Source organism: Megachile rotundata, chromosome 3, assembly GCF_050947335.1.
Source record: "Megachile rotundata isolate GNS110a chromosome 3, iyMegRotu1, whole genome shotgun sequence".
Taxonomy (NCBI): domain Eukaryota; kingdom Metazoa; phylum Arthropoda; class Insecta; order Hymenoptera; family Megachilidae; genus Megachile; species Megachile rotundata.
The window spans coordinates 2,837,919-2,855,113 of NC_134985.1; the positions used below are offsets into that span (position 1 = coordinate 2,837,919).

The 17,195-nt window shown below is 38.8% G+C and overlaps 1 protein-coding gene across 1 annotated transcript; it reads right to left on the bottom strand.

Annotated features, from left to right (window-relative positions):
* Positions 1 to 9,788: 9,788 nt before the first annotated feature.
* On the bottom strand, positions 9,789 to 10,955 carry LOC143264086 (uncharacterized). The gene has a single exon (XM_076529579.1). It carries the CDS (start codon positions 10,953 to 10,955, stop codon positions 9,789 to 9,791), a length of 1,167 nt encoding a protein of 388 aa, XP_076385694.1.
* Between the last annotated feature and the right edge of the window lie 6,240 nt (positions 10,956 to 17,195).

Sequence of the window (17,195 nt, forward strand, 5' to 3'; positions counted from 1 at the left end):
GTCGTTCCTCTCATGCGTTTTGTGGACAGACGAAGCTCTCTTCATAAGAGAAGGGTGCTTTAATGCCCATAATTCGCATATGTGGGACGTACAGAATCCGATTGTGATTCGCCCACGCGGGAAATTTTGTTATTGGGCTGTACATTGTGCCAAACAGATTGGACAGCCCTTCATATACAATTTTTGTGGAACATGTTCTTCCAACTCTTTTGGAAGAAATTCCATTAGAGATTCGGAGGAATATGTTCTAGCAGCATGATGGTACGCCTACCCATTATGCCGCTGATATTCAGATCGTACTTAGACGAAGCCTTCCAAGACAGGTGGATTGGCCGCGAAGGCGCAATTGGGTGCCCCCCCCCCCCCCCCTTCCCTGAGCAAGAAGAAATTTCTTATCCTCTAACTACATCTTGTCGTATCTATATATCCTAGGCTACTCGTTATTGCGTAAGTTTCCGATAAGAACATTTCGCGAAGTTTCCATCCCCCCGCCCCGTTTTTTTACCTATTGCTAAGATTTACTTCGTCTCGGCTGTTGCCCTTCCTTGCCTATATTGCGCTTTAGCTCGCGTTGTCCTATTTATATTTATAATTTCTGTACGATAAGATAAGATAAAATAAATTAAATAAAATTTAATATTTATAAGGTTTATTTCTCTTGCTGCGCATTCGCCTCTACCACTCCGTTCCGCGATCATTTCGTAGTTCGAATTTTCCGCGCGCCGCTTTTCATCGCATTTTCGCGTTGTTTCCCCCTCCCTTGTCCTCTTACCCTTTGCGTTATCGCTGTTTAACCGATTTTCCCCGCATTTCCTATTACGCCCCAGTCTCCTTCCACAACGCTTCATGAGCCCATTGCTCTTGGTCATAATTTTCCTCTCTTTCTCCAGGTATTTTCACTCGGTTCCCAGTTCGCCCCCTAATGGTGCTGTGACCAGTTTATTGTCTAAGTGAGCATTTATGGCCTTTGCCGCTCCGCCGCTCCCGAGCTTTCGCTCATATCGGCAGGTGTTGGAGTCATAGACCCACCACCGCACAAGAGTCGGAGCCCAGTCCAATCCGCGGGTTCCGAAGACATCACCTGACTCCGTTGCCTGCTGTAAGGAATTTTTCTCTAGGCCCCCGGCTTCTCTGAGACTGGCTTTGAGACACCAGCCTCCCGAGTCCTGAGGTCGGGTGCTGTGACCAGGCTGACATCTGAGTTCTTTGCTCCAACACCTTTCGATTGAGAGGTCTGTCCGAACCCTCGAATCGTTTTTTGTAGCGTTGCCCGCCGTTTGTTGCTGCTTCCATTTGTTGCCGCCGCAAAAGCGCCAGCCGGAAGTTGCCAGCAACACTCCATTTCCTTCCGGATCGGAGCTTAAGCCGCTTCGCTATTCGAAACTCTCTTTGAGCTTGAATTTTCTAATTATTTCTCCTCCCTTTCTCCTGTCAATTCTACTCGGTTCCCGGATCGCCCCCTGATGGTGCTATGACCAGGCTGACACCGGTTTCCCCCCTTGCAGGTTTGAGTCGTTCGTTCGGTCGTGTCTAAGTTTCTCCGCCCCTTCCACTCCTGCTCTTCCTCTTCTCCCCCTCGTTGTCTTCTCGCTTCTTCCTCTCCTCTTCACAGCACTTCACTGCACTCCTATAACACTTTCCCAATACTACACCGTATTTATTGCCTGTTGTTAATTATTATTATTCATTATTTGTTTATTAATCTATTAATCACTTCACTATTTATTAATTAATTAATTTAATTTATTAGCTAATTATTAAATAATTAATTAATTAATATTATTATTATTAATCTCGCGCACTTCATTAATTAATTCCTTTCTTCACTTCGTTCCGTGTCGCCTCGCCTCTTCCTCTTCTCCTTTTCACTGTCTTCTTGCTTCAACCTCTCCGCTTGCCATTTGAAAAGTGCGCCCTGCGCGCCCTTTAGGGCCACTCTCCATGCGCCTGCAGCGACCCTTCCTCGGCCATGTTGGATATTGCGAACCGGCCTTTTCGCTCTGCGCTTTCCCTCGCGCGGAGATGCCCACGTGTTCGTTCGATACATCCAAGTTTACTCGATCAATCTGTTCATCGTCAAATCACAAAAAGAAAAACTCAAAGGCTAACTACCGCGTGCATTCAATATGCGTCATTCGCCTTTCCCCCGCACTCTAATTCCCTTCTGACATTTAAATTATTTAATTTATTTAATTTTGCGACTTTCTCTCACAACTTGGACATATCGCACATTCACGCAAGTCCTTCTTCGAGGGCATATTTTGCCCTTAAATTGCACTAATTTCGCTCGCGATATATTAATATAATCATGTTTAAGTCGCGCACTTATTTATTTTATTCCGCGGTCTGCCAGAACACTCTTTTCCTCGCTCTCGACTTCTCATGGGTTTGCACCCCATGCTTTCCCTCGCGTCGCGTGGAGGTTGCCATTACCGAAATTTCGTTTTTATTTATAACTTCACTATTCCTCTTCCGATTTTCACAAAATTTTCACCGCTCACTTCCTCCGCGGTTTCCCCTCACTTCACAACATTATTTACCACACTTTTACCATTTTTTCCCACCAAAACGGGATTTTGACGCGGAGCGACCCCCGAACACGTGTGCTCGCCACGACAGCCAGTCGTGCCCTTTTAGTCGTTGTCCAGTCTGCACGCCGAAAACACCGATTTCCGTTGCAGCAATTTTTGTACCTTTGTATATAGTTTAGTTTATTAAGAATAGCATAAGTAATTGTAGGGGGGCAATAACCGGGGACGATCATATGTTCGAGCGCGTCTTGAAAAAACACCGCGTTACGGCCGTTCGAACGAGTGCCGTTAAGTAGTACGGGTGCGATAGTGCGTGTGCGACGGTGCGAGTGAGATAGTACGAATGCGAAGTATGGATGCGAACAAACAAAGGAAACATCGGCGAGCGAAAGAGAGAGCGAATGTGGATTGCGAGCGTTGTCAAGGGTGTGAAAGTCAAAGCGAGTCAGTTTTTGAAAAAGAGCGATTGCGAGCGTAGTGAAACAGCGATACTGTGATTTTGAAAATTTTGTGCGTTATTAGAATATAGTAACTAGTTTTACTCCACCTAACAATTTATTTTTCTACCGTCCCGCACTCCGTTCCTACATAATTATATTAATAAATTAGTTTTAAATAGAAATCGCGTTTTCTATCCACGCAACCATTTCACTTAATTGATATTATCATATCAAACGTAAGATGGAAAGTTGAAATTAACAAATAAATTCACCGTATTCTGAAACATTTTTACTAAAGTTTGTCAATACAGAACAGTAATAACTCAATTTGTAGTAGCTACTGTTATAATTACTATGCAGTAAATAACAAGGAATCTACATTTTTTGCAGTTAATATATCTGCGTTTTATTTTTGGTATTATTTTTAGTGTATTATATCTGATAAATAGTTTGTGCTACGTTTTTGAACTATGAAATGAACAGAAACACATACATTTTATGTTTCCACTTATTTTATCATTGCATAATCTTTATTTACCGAAACATTCGTAATGTCCTAAACTGGATTGCTGTTCTTCTTTTAATTTTTGAAGATTTTCATTAGTTTTCATGACGCAATGGATTTTCTTATGTTTCATGAGACAAATTATCATTTTCAGGACCTCTGAACTTAATAAGTCGCGACATCTTTATTTACAGGTATTAGAAATTAGAATTATTCACTATAAAGATTTTTTGTTCTTGTTTGCTTTTTCTTATGAGAAAAGTTTTGCTTTTCGTTCTGAAAAATCATTCTTTTACAACGTAAAACGGAAATAAAATTATGTCTTATTTACAATAGAAACGAAAGTATTACGTGCTAATTGCATTTATTCCCATAATGTAAAAAAAAAGTGGAAATAAATTCACTTGATAGTTTTGGCTTTTCCAAAATCAAATGAATAATACACACAAATCTTCTATAAAAGAAGTATAAACATAAGGTATAAAGCAACCTAAAATTAAAATATAAAAAATGGACGAAGATTCGGGCTTCCAAACACAGAATAGCAACAATTTCCATTTTCTAATTGATATAACGATGTTTTGTATATAAGTGTTTCTATTTAATCTGTTTAATAAAATCTCAATTAAAAACGTTCATTGAAATTGCGTTATGAAAAACGATACATAAAGTTATCAATTTTCTGTAAGCAAACTGTAAAAATAGAAACGGTGTTTACGAATTTTAAAGCACTAGCTACAATATTCTTGCTGTTCACTCTTTTCTTTTGCATAAATAACGACTCTGTAGAGGCGGCTACGTTAGGTAAAGGAATAGGAGTGGAATGAATAAATCTACATACTTTCAGTATTAAGGAACAGCGAGTTCTCTTTGCTTCCTCGTTGAGAACAGAGTCTTTGAGGATAAATAAAATTCGCATGCAAAATTCCAGCAAGGTTGAAAGCGTGTTGAAAGTAGCTGTTATCGAAACGGCAATATATTTTAAAAGTGTATGGTCTGCACTTGAAATAAATGGTAAAGTTACGAAATATGTACATTTGCTTTAAAGATGATAAAAACAACTGTAAGTATACGCGTGAAAACTCTTCAATAGCGGTCTGATTTTTCCGCATCGAGGATGATAGACAATTCTTTCCACGTTTTTTGCTTTTTGGACTTACCGTTGGGACCGTAGACCTTCGGCTATCGGTTTTGGCAGGTAGAGTCAAATATACGGCACTTGCTGCAACAATAAGACCGTTTTTATGACTTACTACTCAAATCGTGACGTCTCTGCTAAAAATCATTAAATTTCCAAGCGTTATATCTCGAAAACTAATAAAAATCGAGTAAATACATTAAATGTTAATGAATTCGTCTTGAAAAGCACAATCACCTGATCGAAGAAAAAATATATAGTTCCATTTAAAAAACAAAACTTCACCATCATATCTTTTACGTCCATAATATTAAAAAAATTTTGTTTACGCCAAAACATAGAGTCCCTTTTATCTTGCAATTTCCATGTAAACACTTTTTCGTGTTATTAATAATTCATGAAATATCGCGCAGTCACTTAGACGTGGACACCCTGTATGTTTCGAAATTCCACGTAGTGACATTATTTTTCTTGCACTATTACGTGATACAACCGAAGAAAAAAGTAATAGTATTTGCAATAACAGTTAGCTAACTAAAAGTAAACTTATAATTTTAACAAGCAGTATATTTTATAACAATTGAATTGATCGAACTTCGACAATTTTGTGTTTGAGTAAAATCTTAAGACGTTAAAACAAATTCCTAGAAGTATGTAACTTTATACGTATTGTCATTTTATTGGGCTATGAAAATACTACGTCGTAAAATTCCGATGTATCAAATGAACAGCACTAATGCATTTAAATAATATTTCATTTTCAATAGTATATCGAACGTACATTATGTTAAAGAATATTCAAAGGTAAAAGTAATTTAGTAACAATCTACATATATCCGGATCGTTCATTACAAGATTTAATTTAAATTGACTAAATAAATGTTTGCATTGTATTCATAATTTGCGAAAATAATAGACTGCCCATAAATAAGCGAAAGAAATATTATGATTAGGGTTGAAATTCAATATCACAGGAAAAGCCAAATAGAATTCGTTAATAAGAAATTATATTGATTTAACGGACTGATAAATAAATAAATTTTTAACATAAATTTCTAGTGATCAGTAGAAAATAGGAGTATAGGTCTTAATTTACTTTGCGAGAATTTTGTTATGATTCGTTCTAAAAACGTAAAATATATTTTATAGTTACATACTTATTACATAGAAATATTAAACTTTTGGTAAATTTCTAAAATATATCATTTTTACTTATTTCAGCGAGCTTTCTATACAATTTGAAAATGTTTTGAATCAGAAACGCTGGAAAGATAAAACTTTCCAGCCATAAGGATTGTTGCGATTTAAGATTCTGGAGGTTAAGAGCATTCCACAGAAAATCATTTGGAAACCTGGATACGTAGGAATAGAATAAAAGTAGACATTCAACGTGGGTCAAGGGAGAAAAGGCAAAACGTGACCTTAAGATTTCCTTCTGGATAAAATTGAGCGAGATTTCTGGGAACATAACGCTGGTGGAAAAAGTAATACGATTCAGTGTCGACCACAATAGGATTATCTATTGATCCGTGATCTGAAATATCAGGAACAATTTTGTGCATCTGCAGAATAGACGTATCGAAACGGTTTGTATTGAGCATATTGACAAAGCAGAAGAAAAGATGTGAATATTCAAGTTCTAAACATCTGAAAATTCCGTTCTATTTTTTAGAATAACTATGTAACATGCCTAGAAACCAATCCCTGAAACAGTATTGATCAATTTCTATTACGTAGTTGATAATATTTATGGTTATTATTCTGTTGTTGTCCATGCTTCTGTTGAGAGTAGCACTTTGCGAATTTATCAATCCTCGGTTACGTACATTTTTTTATGCACGTAATACCGACAAAAGTTTTTTGAATTGACTCATCAATATAGCAAATATTATACTGTAATAAATTTAAAATATGAACTTACTTACAGAATATGTTCTATAAATATATTTATTCTATATAACTACGTTCATTATGCACAATTCGGTTAAGTTCAAGAAAATGGGGTACCCTCCGATTTAACTGATTTATAAATCAAAAAAAAGCCCTTGACTTGACGATTTCAACGGTGGTCATCCTACCCCTCTGCCCCCTAGAAGCCAAAAACTGAAACGGTCCAAAAAGTGATTTTTCCACATATCTCAGCGAGTTTATCATTTCCATCCCTTTTTTTATACGTTAGGCGAATCTAACCGTAAAAAAACGAACCTAACCTAACCTAACCTACCTAACCTAACCTACCTTTTTTTTTTTTTTGGCCGATACTTCACCACCAGGTTGGTGTTCCCAGGTCCAGGTGCGGGACTACGCCTTAGCAGCTTTTTCTCTGCACCTGACATGGGTGAACGGCGGGGGAGTAAGGTTAGGGACAAACACACACGGACAGTCCAAAACTCACACCTTGGGGGGGCAACCCACCATCAAGGTGTCTGCCGTCATCACATGGAAACCAGTCTTCAATCATAAGGGGAAACATATGTGATAATATATATACACATACACACATACACATATCACAACACTACCATATACCATATACTACGCCATTTTATGCCATTTAACTATATATTCCAATATACACCAAAACGTTATGAAGCAGCGCAACCCTCAGTGCATATTCGGGCAAGCCCGCGGTGTTTCCGACCCTGGAGTCAAGCCATGCATTGCATAATGACACCCGGGGGGGGGGGGGGGGGGCAGTATAGGTGTACCCAAATGGGAAAAGTGGTAGTTAGTGTGTCCAGAAAGATAAAATAATCATAATCAAAGGTAAGTAAAAGTTAAGTTGATCATTTAGAATAAGAACGCTAAGAAAGTGGAAATTGGTAAGACGAGAATAAGAAGACGTATATATATGTGAAGTGGGAGTCGTGTACCCCCACTCCAGAAAATAGGCGAGCCGTGTGAACAGCGCGGTGTTCGGACACGCGCGTAAACAGAAGAATGCATAAGTGTGTTATTAAAAATAATTAAGAGATTTATAAAGCAGAAATTGGTGAAACCGTTTGCGGGGTTTTAGAACCCTAGAATAAACCCTCGACCTGTGGAACGACAGTTTTTCTTCGGCTTCTCCAGGTGGGAATTGAACCATGTGCCGTATAGGTTATTCGTAATTGTAATTGTTTCATTGTTTGTCCAAACGTTAATTGTATTTTTCAAAATTATAATATTAAACTCCAGATTTTGGAAGAAATACCGGAGTCTTACGATTCTTCAGAGAGAGAGAGAGAGAAAACAAAACAAACCTACTGACCAAATACCTTGCATATATACTACAGGTTTAAAAGTCATCACGGTAAAAGAAGATTATTATCCACAATTATCACAGGGTAAGAAGGTCCTATTGCATTCAATTCTTAGAAGCCGAGATTCCTATCGTGCTCCTCCTTTTTAGCTAGAATTTTCTTAACCATACTTTTAACAGAATCCCAGTTGTCTTTGTCTTTCAATAATGTAGTCCTAAAAGTACTAATCCTTTCTTCCACAGTTCTCGTAAACACACAATTGTGATCTTCCCTGATTTCATTCCAGTACTGGCAGAAAAATAACGTATGCGCCGGAGTATCACTCGTGCACTCGCAATAATTGCATTTTGCCGATGACCTTCTACCTATCTTATTTAGGAACTGGTTAAAGGTTCCATGGCCTGTAAGTGCTTGTGTCAGATAATAATCTACCTCACCATGTTTTCTTTTAAGCCAGACCTCAACGTCAGGGATGATCAGCTTGGTCCATGCCGCCACCTCCGTACCATCGTGCCACCTCAGCTTCCAATAACTGAACATCTTATCCTTCTCCTCTTTCTTAATCTCATTAATTTCTCTGGTTGTTATGTTCTTATCTATCTCTATTTTTTCTTTAATTTTCATGTAGGTTTTAGCTCTACACTCCGCTTGCAGGTCCAGTGGAGGGAGACCCGAAATAACTCCAGCCCCAGGGCCGGATGCGCATCGGTACGCGCTGGCAACTAGCTGTGAGCACCTACGATAAATCTGATTAAAGATCCTTTCATTTTTTTTCTTTTTCAGGGCTCTTATCCATACTGGTGCCGCGTATAGGGCGACTGAAAAAACAACGGCTGCATACAAAGTTCTTTTCTTCTGTCGAGGGCCTTTAATGTTCGGCATCAACCTGGACAAGCTCATAAAGTATTTATCAGTTCTCTCTAATACTCTTGTAAAGTGTGCCGTGAAATTCCTTTTGTTATCAAAAACCACACCCAGATATTTAAGTGTACTCTTAGGTTCAATTATACAATTACTGACCTTGATTGGAGGCAAGTCCTGCCTAGTGGTGTTCACGCCATATATTATGGCTTCCGTTTTTTCGGGGGCAATTTCCAGACCTAATTTTTTAATTTTTTTAATAATAGCCACGATTTCTTCATTTAAGAGTTTAACTAGCTTGTCCAGATTTTTCCCGACTGTCATTAGTAATAAATCGTCAGCGTAGCAGACTACTTGTAAGCCTCTACTTGAGCAGTGTTTAAGAATACCGTCAAAAACTATTACCCACAGTAGAGGGCCCAGAACGGAACCCTGGGGGACGCCTCTACTGATATCAAATACAAAATCCCCTTCAGATGTTGTAAGAGTTCCAGTTCTCTGATGTAAATATGTTTTGATTATACATATCAGGTACTCCGGCACTCTCAGTTTGTAAGCGGCTTTAATTATGGCTTGCCAGGAAACCGAATTAAAAGCATTCTCGATGTCGAAGGTTATCATGATGATCTTGTTCCTTTTAGAAACCTCAGTATCTACAAGTGTCTGTACCTTTAGCAGCGCATCAACAGTCGATCGGCCTTTTCTAAAACCGTATTGGCCAGTATGCAAGAACCCTCCGGTCTCCAGGTGGTCCTCGATTCTATTAACTAAGATCCTTTCAAAAAATTTCCCTATATCGTTCAGTAAGCATATTGGTCTGAATTTCTTATTTTCTACTCCCTCTTTTTGTCCCGGTTTGGGGATCAGTGCCACTCTCGATAGCTTCCATGCTGTTGGAAAAGCCATTTCGTGCATAATTCTAGAAAATAGTATGGTTAATACCTTTGCATTAACTTTACCGAATATGCTTACTATTTCGCCGAAAATACAGTCGACGCCGGGGGCCTTACCCCTTTTAATTCTTTTTACAGCAACAGCTATCTCCTGCTCAGTGACTGCAAGTTCCTTTGACTACCTATTTCTTATCAATATTTTGTCTTCCAGGTCGTCTTGTGGTATGCTATCTCCATTGGGGAACAGGCCTTTAATGATGATCTTGCCTTCTTGTAGAGTAATTAGCGGATTTTTCTTCTTCCATTTATTCAGTACAATCCTATATGCACGTCCCCAGATGTCCTCGTTTAGTAGTCTTAGGAGTTTATCCCACGCTTCATTTTTCTTTCTTTTAATAATATTTTTCAGTTTTTTCTTGCAGTCCTTGTATTCGGTAACTGCCGTATTATATTCCTCGAATCTTCTTTCTCTGACTTTCTTCAACCGTTTCATTTTTCGTTTTAACTTATTGCAGAGGGCCCATTGTTCCTTGGTCTCCCTGTCCCACCAGTAGGCACTCCTCTGACCGGTGTTCTTTTTCCTCTTACCTAAGTACTTCTTACACGCTTTTTCTAACATTGTCATAACTGAATTCAAGTCTATATCACTAGTATTCTCTAGTAGAGCTCTACCTGCGTTTATAAAGTAATAGATAATTTTATTCCTTTTAGGGCCCACGTTGCCTCGAGAGAAGCCGGTCAAGCTACTGTGCTTTGTGTGCTCAGCTTTCGGACAAGTAAGTGTAAACATAATGTTATTATGGTAACTCATGTTCTCCTTTTCTTCGACAGCCCACATTTTGACATCAGAAGCAGCAGCACGAAAGGCGAAGGTAACGTCCACATATGAATTACCGAGGTGAGAACTGAAAGTAGGTATGATCCCGTCATTCAGGCAGACAAACTGTTCTTCTATAAGCCACTCAAAAATCAATTTACCCCTTTTACAGGCTTTTTTGGATCCCCATAATCTGTTATGTGCATTAATGTCACCGGCTAATATGACCTTATTACACTGCGTATTTTCTCTTTTCCTCAGCTGAGACATAATTTCATTCCAGAAGATTAAAAATGAATCTATCTTCTTATTCGGTGAAAAATACATGGCGATGAAGAGCATGTCATTGACATCCACCATCACGTATCCAGCGCCCTCCCCGGCGCCTTTAATCTTTAATACGAAATTATTAATGATAATTAAGGCTTTCCGATCACTACTCCAGTAGCCTATAAGACCATCGATACGCACTGGTGGTTCACTAACCAAGCAAACATCAATATTTTCCTCCTTACATTTCTGTACCATCATATCCAGCGCCACCCTTGAATTGTTCAGGTTTATTTGTAAACATTTAATGTCAACGTTACCACAATTATATTTATTAATATTATACATAACTAAATAAAACAGAACTATTAAAATTAATTTAAATAAAGATTTTATATACAACTACTTTTGGTATTGTTACTATTACTTACTGATATGTAATCAATTTATAGTATCCTCTTCCTTGCTACTTTCCAGTATCTTATCATCCACCAACTGGAGTGCCCTTCTTGCCTTGTCTATCTCTACAGTAATATCATCTAGTGTGTTTATTTCTATCTGTATACTTGCCTCCTCTCTCCGTGTCCCCTCCTTTCCCTCTTCTTCCTTTCCTATGTTCCGATCTGATATCTTCCTTAATTCCTTTTTATCTAACCTCCTTCGGCATTCTGTGGTTCCATGTCCTATACCTCCACATCTCCAACAGCGTATCAATAGTTTAGAGTATCTCGACACGTTTCCTATCGACCAACCTACCTTCAACCGCTTTTTGTTAATCAATAGATCTGCAAGCTTTATTGGTATTTTTAACAGCGCGGTTTGATGCATGCCGACTTCCTTGTATAGCCTGACCACCTCATATGGCTCTTCTTATATCTACTTTCTCTGCTTCAGGATCTAACCCCCTTATTTTAACCCCTTCTCTAGGCTCCACCCTCCTTACTATTCCTTTATCCCCTATTCTGTCTTCTACATGTTTTAGCCAGTCCTCAAACCCCTTTCCTTCCTCTACTTCCATCAATATTCCTCCAGATCTTGTTTCTTTTATCCCTTTAATCTCTATGTCCTTGGGTGACCCCAGACACTTCTTAATTTCTCCTAGTTTTGTTAGTACTTTCCCTTCCTTACACTTTATGAAAACCGCTTGGTTCCTATGTTTTTTTATTCTAACTGTCTTCCTTTCCTTTTCTCCGCCTTCGTTCTGTGTTTGAATCATCCTATCCTTTCCTTTATTCCTTATCTGCAAATGTGTTTCCTCCGCTTCTCTTCCCTCATATTCGCCTCTTACCACCTGGCTCCACGTCGGCGTTGATTGCCCTTGAATTTCCGTTTGTGTAGCTGCGTTCCTAACTGTTCTACCCCTAAACTTCCACGTTGACCTACCCGCATGGTCTTGCAAAAGCTCCATTTCCTTAGTCTTTTGCTTCCCTTTATTTATACCGTCGCTGTTACTCCAGTAGTTCCTATCATTGTCCTTCCTTATGTCTAAATCCTTGTTCGGGGAATTTGTTCGATAGAGAAATCTCGAATTCAAATTGTCTGCCCGAAATGAAAATTTGCCGGTCTGCACGAACGAAGCTACTCGTTATTCGTTTGTAAGGGTTGGAAGACTGAAAGAGTGTATTTTAAAGAGAGATTTAAATGTATTTAAAGAATATAAGTTCACAAAAAGACTGTTGACGTTTACTCGCTCGCTTCTATTTACGTACTAGACTCGATCGCGATTACCCCTCCCTTTATACTGGTCTTCCAGGAACTCTCCAGAACTTTGGCGTTACTCGAAATTTCACGATGTCTCGCGGCTGCCCTCCCGCTCCGCACCACTCTCCCCGAGGCTTACGAGGCGGGAAGTACACAAACGGAAGGGAAGCTCGTCGAGACATCGTTCGTCAAATTTAAAAACAAAACACAAACGTTCTGGGAATTTCTGGAGCGATCCTTGACCGTTTCTTGAACAATCCTCCTGCATTCGTCTTATCTCGTTAGAAATAGGGCTAGTGTCGTCCCTCCTGTCAGCGTCTTCAATCCTTTTATTTTTCATTGGACAGTCCTTTTCAAGGTGCCCAGGTTTTCTACATCCGTAACACAAGTTGTTTTTGTTGTAACATGATTCAATCAGGTGAAAACGGGCGCCACACCTGAAACAACGTCTATTGTCCGTATACAATTTGGCTGGGCATTTCGACCATCCAAGTTTAATCCAGCCTTGCTCTAGTATCGTATCTGCCTTGTCCATCGGTAATTCTATACATGCAATATTATTTCCATTATTTCCCTTTTTCAGGAATACTAGGGGGCGGTGCCCCCTGGCCGCTTCGCGGCCCAACCCCCCGAGGCGCTTCGCGCCTATTTCGTGCGAATACGTTTCTAAAATGACATGGTGAGTGGACCTTGGACTGTGGAGTAGAGGGGGTAGCGATTCGCGTGACAGCGTTACGCGTTACGCGTTACGTTACGATTTTATATTATAGAGTATGATAATCCTCGCTTCACTCTCATCATGAGCTTGTAAAATGTCCTCTACTAAGTCTTTTTCCACCATATCTGGATCTACTCTAGTCACCAATATTTTCCGTCTTTTCCCTAAGATCTTTTCACATTTAAATCCAGCCTTTCTAGCCTTGTCGTAAAATTCCAATACGTCCTGTTCCCTTTTCTAAGTAAAATAACAAATCCTCTTTCCCTCTGGTTTTTTTAATCCAGTTTACAGCACACCCTCCGATTTCTATTCTGCCTTTGATTTCTTTTAACGTCTCCTGCGCGGTTTTGTTTTGTAGGCTGACCACCTTAACCATTCCTATGTACTTATCCTGCCCTTCCTTTTTCGTATCTAACCTGTCTCCCTTCGTATCCTTATCTTCCTCCTCTGTTATCATATTGACATCCCTTCCCCCCCTACTTTTTCTTCCTATCTCCGTCCTAAGTCTCTTCCTATACTCTCCAGCATCTCTATAGGTTTGTTCATTCTGAGCCCTCCTTTTTGCCGGCTGTGGGGACGGTCTCGTTAGTACACAGGATTCCTCGGATGAGGAACTCAAACCTCTTCTTGGTTTTTTACGTTTTCTCACCATAATGAAACTGTCCTCCTCCTCTTCGTTCCTTTCATCTGTGTGGCCTTCCAAATTTTTATCCTTATTTTTCTCTCTGCTACTATTTAAGTTCCCTGTCTTCCATTCCATTATCCTATTAGTTCCTATCCTAACTTTTTGCATTATATCTCTTAGGAGTCCACTGCTAAATCTACGGCTGGACATTAACATATTAATAACCACATTCATGTCTCTAATCCATGCCTGTAGGACCATATCCATTTCCTCAACGTCTAAGTTTGCCTCCGCTTTTATCAGTGATACAATTATAGTCCTAACCATTTCGTTTGCTTCTAATTTTATATTGCGTCGCAGATTTCCGCTACTATTAAAGCTTGTAACTACCTCCTTGCTTAAGTCCACAATTGTACCTGCAATATTTAAAATTCCCTTAGCTTTTATCGCGTTCAAGGTTGCTGTATTATATTGCATGTGTTCGTCTTTCTTTGTCCGCTCGTTGAACTTCTCATTTTGCCCGTTCTCGTCGTTCTTCTGTGTTATCGTCTCTTCCTCCACCTCTGTGTTCCCGTCTGACCTTAATTTGTCCCTTTTACTTATACCTACGTACAGTATTGCCTCGAAACAAGCAACAGTTTCGAGCCTCGAAATTAGCAAATTTTTATCCCCACTTCTTTGATTGAAGTCCGCCGCCGAGTGAGAGATCCGAGAAGGAGTGAGAGGTCCGCGAAACCGAAGAAGTCATAAATTTTCACGGTCGACTGAACAGTATAGGGGAAAGAGGACAGAACATATGTATAGTTTTCTCACTCTGATGCATAGCGATTCTGTCGTATTATGAAAAGTATATTCTCCGAAATTATATTATATCAATGTTTTTTTTTTTTTTAAATCTAATGGTTGACAATGATCAATAAGTTCAGGTATATTTTTACCTATAATTTTAATTAATTTATATAACAGAAATTTAAAAAAAATGGAGGACAAATTATTTAAGTTTAATAAATGTATTGTTTTCTCACTCTAACACATAGCGATTTTGGAGTATTACGAAAAATATATTTTGTGAAATTATAGTGCTGGTTTGTTTTTTTTTAATTGTAATGGCTAGTTAATAATTTTAATAAATCTATTTAACAATCAAACGAAACATTATTTAAGTGTAATGCAATATATAGAATATACAATATAATAATACTATATGAATTATACATATACAATACGCAATAGTATACACAATATATACAATATAATAAATATACAAGAAAATCTTCGGTTCACAGGAAGGCGGTTTGGCAGGAAAGACGCACCAGTACAATGAATCTGTAAAAAAAAGGATATAATTAATTTTCATGTTCAAAGATCTCTTCTTTAAATAGGTTGGGATTTAAATTAATTTTATTTTCATTTTACTTCATTTTTAGCTGACAAATTCTAATTTTACCTTGCCAATATTAATCGTCCTTTATTTGTGGCGGTTCGTTTTCTAAAATTTTCTTTATAGTTTGCCCCATCATTATTGTTGCCTGATTATTGTTTGCAAATTCTTCAATAATGCTTAGCATTAGTTCTAATTTTTTTTTTTCTCTCGATTGCAGAATTGTCTTCATTTTTTATTTGTACGGTGTCTTGTTCTTTTTCTTCATCTTCTTCCTCTTCTTCTTCCTCTTCTTCTTCCTCTCCTCTTTCCTCGTATATACCTTCGTCCGCATCATTTTTATTAATGTCTTCGCTTTGCGCCAAAGCTTGTAAGATTTGCCTGCAGTCGTCGTAGCTAGTATTTTCGCCTGTTATGGATTGGATCATCTCACTCACAGAAGAGTGAATAGAAATATTTAAAGTATCTGGAATTGTTTCCTCCTCGTCCTTGCTATCTCTTGGTATAATTTTACTCCAGCTATTGTATATATTTGTTGCGGTAATATCCATCCAGGATTTGTTGACTAGATCTATACAATCTTTTATATTAAACGATTTGTAAAATTCTTCCATTCCCTTTTCGTATTGCAAAATACGTCGTAAAATTTGATGTCGGTACAATGTCTTGAACTTAGCAATAACACCCTGGTCCATTGGTTGAATAAGAGATGTGGTATTGGGAGGTAGGTACATAACTTCGAACATTTCCTCTGGTTCGATGTCTTTGTGACTGGAGCAATTGTCAACTAGTAATATCACTTTTCCTACTACTCCATTTTCTAACTGATATTGCCTGACACTGGGCTTAAAGTGGTTGTGATACCAATTCTTAAAAATTTCACCATTCATCCACGCCTGTTTTTGTGCTGTATATAAGACTGGTAGTTCATTTGCATTTTTTAATGCTCGCGGACTTTTATATTTATGGATAAATATAGGAGGCAGTTTATGTGTTCCGTTCGCATTGGCGCACAATCCAATGGACACTCTATCTTTCTTCAGCTTTTTCCCTGCCAATTTTCCTTCCTCAGAACAAATCAAACTCTTTGATGGAACTGCCTTCCATAGCAGTCCCGTTTCATCCATGTTGTATATTGTGCACAAGTCAATATTATCTTCCTTCACTCGCTTCGCAAAGTTTTTTGTGAATTCTTGTGCACTTTCACTATCGGCACTTGCTTGCTCGCCATGTGCCCGTGCCAGTCTAATGTCATACCGATTCTTGAAGTTGTGCAACCAGCCCCTGCTTCCGGCAAAGGACGTGGATCCGTGCTCCTGGAACAATTCGTTCGCCTTTTCTTGCAACAGCAAATCCGTTAGCGGATTTCCTATAGCACGTTGTTCCAGAAACCACGTATACAATCTGTTCTCTAAGTCTTCGTTTGAAGACGTCCTACGATTTTTATGATGTCCTCTCCGAATTGCGAAATGTTTCAGCTGTCCATATTCTCGACGAATCCGATAGATAACGTCTCGCGAAACTGCATATTTATTGCACAATATTTGCACCGACACTCCTTGCTCTAACTCTTCCACAATTTTAATTTTTTTGCTCACAGGCAGAAAAACTTTTTTCTTATTTTGCTTTTCTGCCATAATTACAACAATACTTAAAATATTATTATTATCACGAAGGACAAAAAAAAATATTCTAAGTTCGACTGTTATAACACACTTGATTATAGATCGCGTAGGAGTGATTGTAGGCTGTTGAAGGCTGTTCGTAAGATGGTTTAAGACTGTTTCCTTCAGGACTAGTTCCTGAGGAGGAAAGCTCGGAAAACGGGATGGTTGTCCTGATTGGTGTCTTGTTTTGCCAATCGAGACGTTTTTAAACGACAATATCCAACCCCGTGTGCCCTTAGCACTGTCCACGCGGAGTTAGGTGTGTCGCGTGGAGGTGGTAAAGGAGACAGTGGGCCCCAGGCAGGACTTCCTTGGGTTGTCCACAAGGGTGACCTGGCTAATGTCTCCTAGGTCCTGTCCTATGACTTTCCGGAAATTCACATTTATGGCATTGGCAATTAACTGT

What these genes read in the sequence shown, in the direction of transcription:
- LOC143264086 (XM_076529579.1), bottom strand. Translation starts at nt 10,955, where the DNA reads ATGGTACAGAAATGTAAGGAGGAAAATATTGATGTTTGCTTGGTTAGT.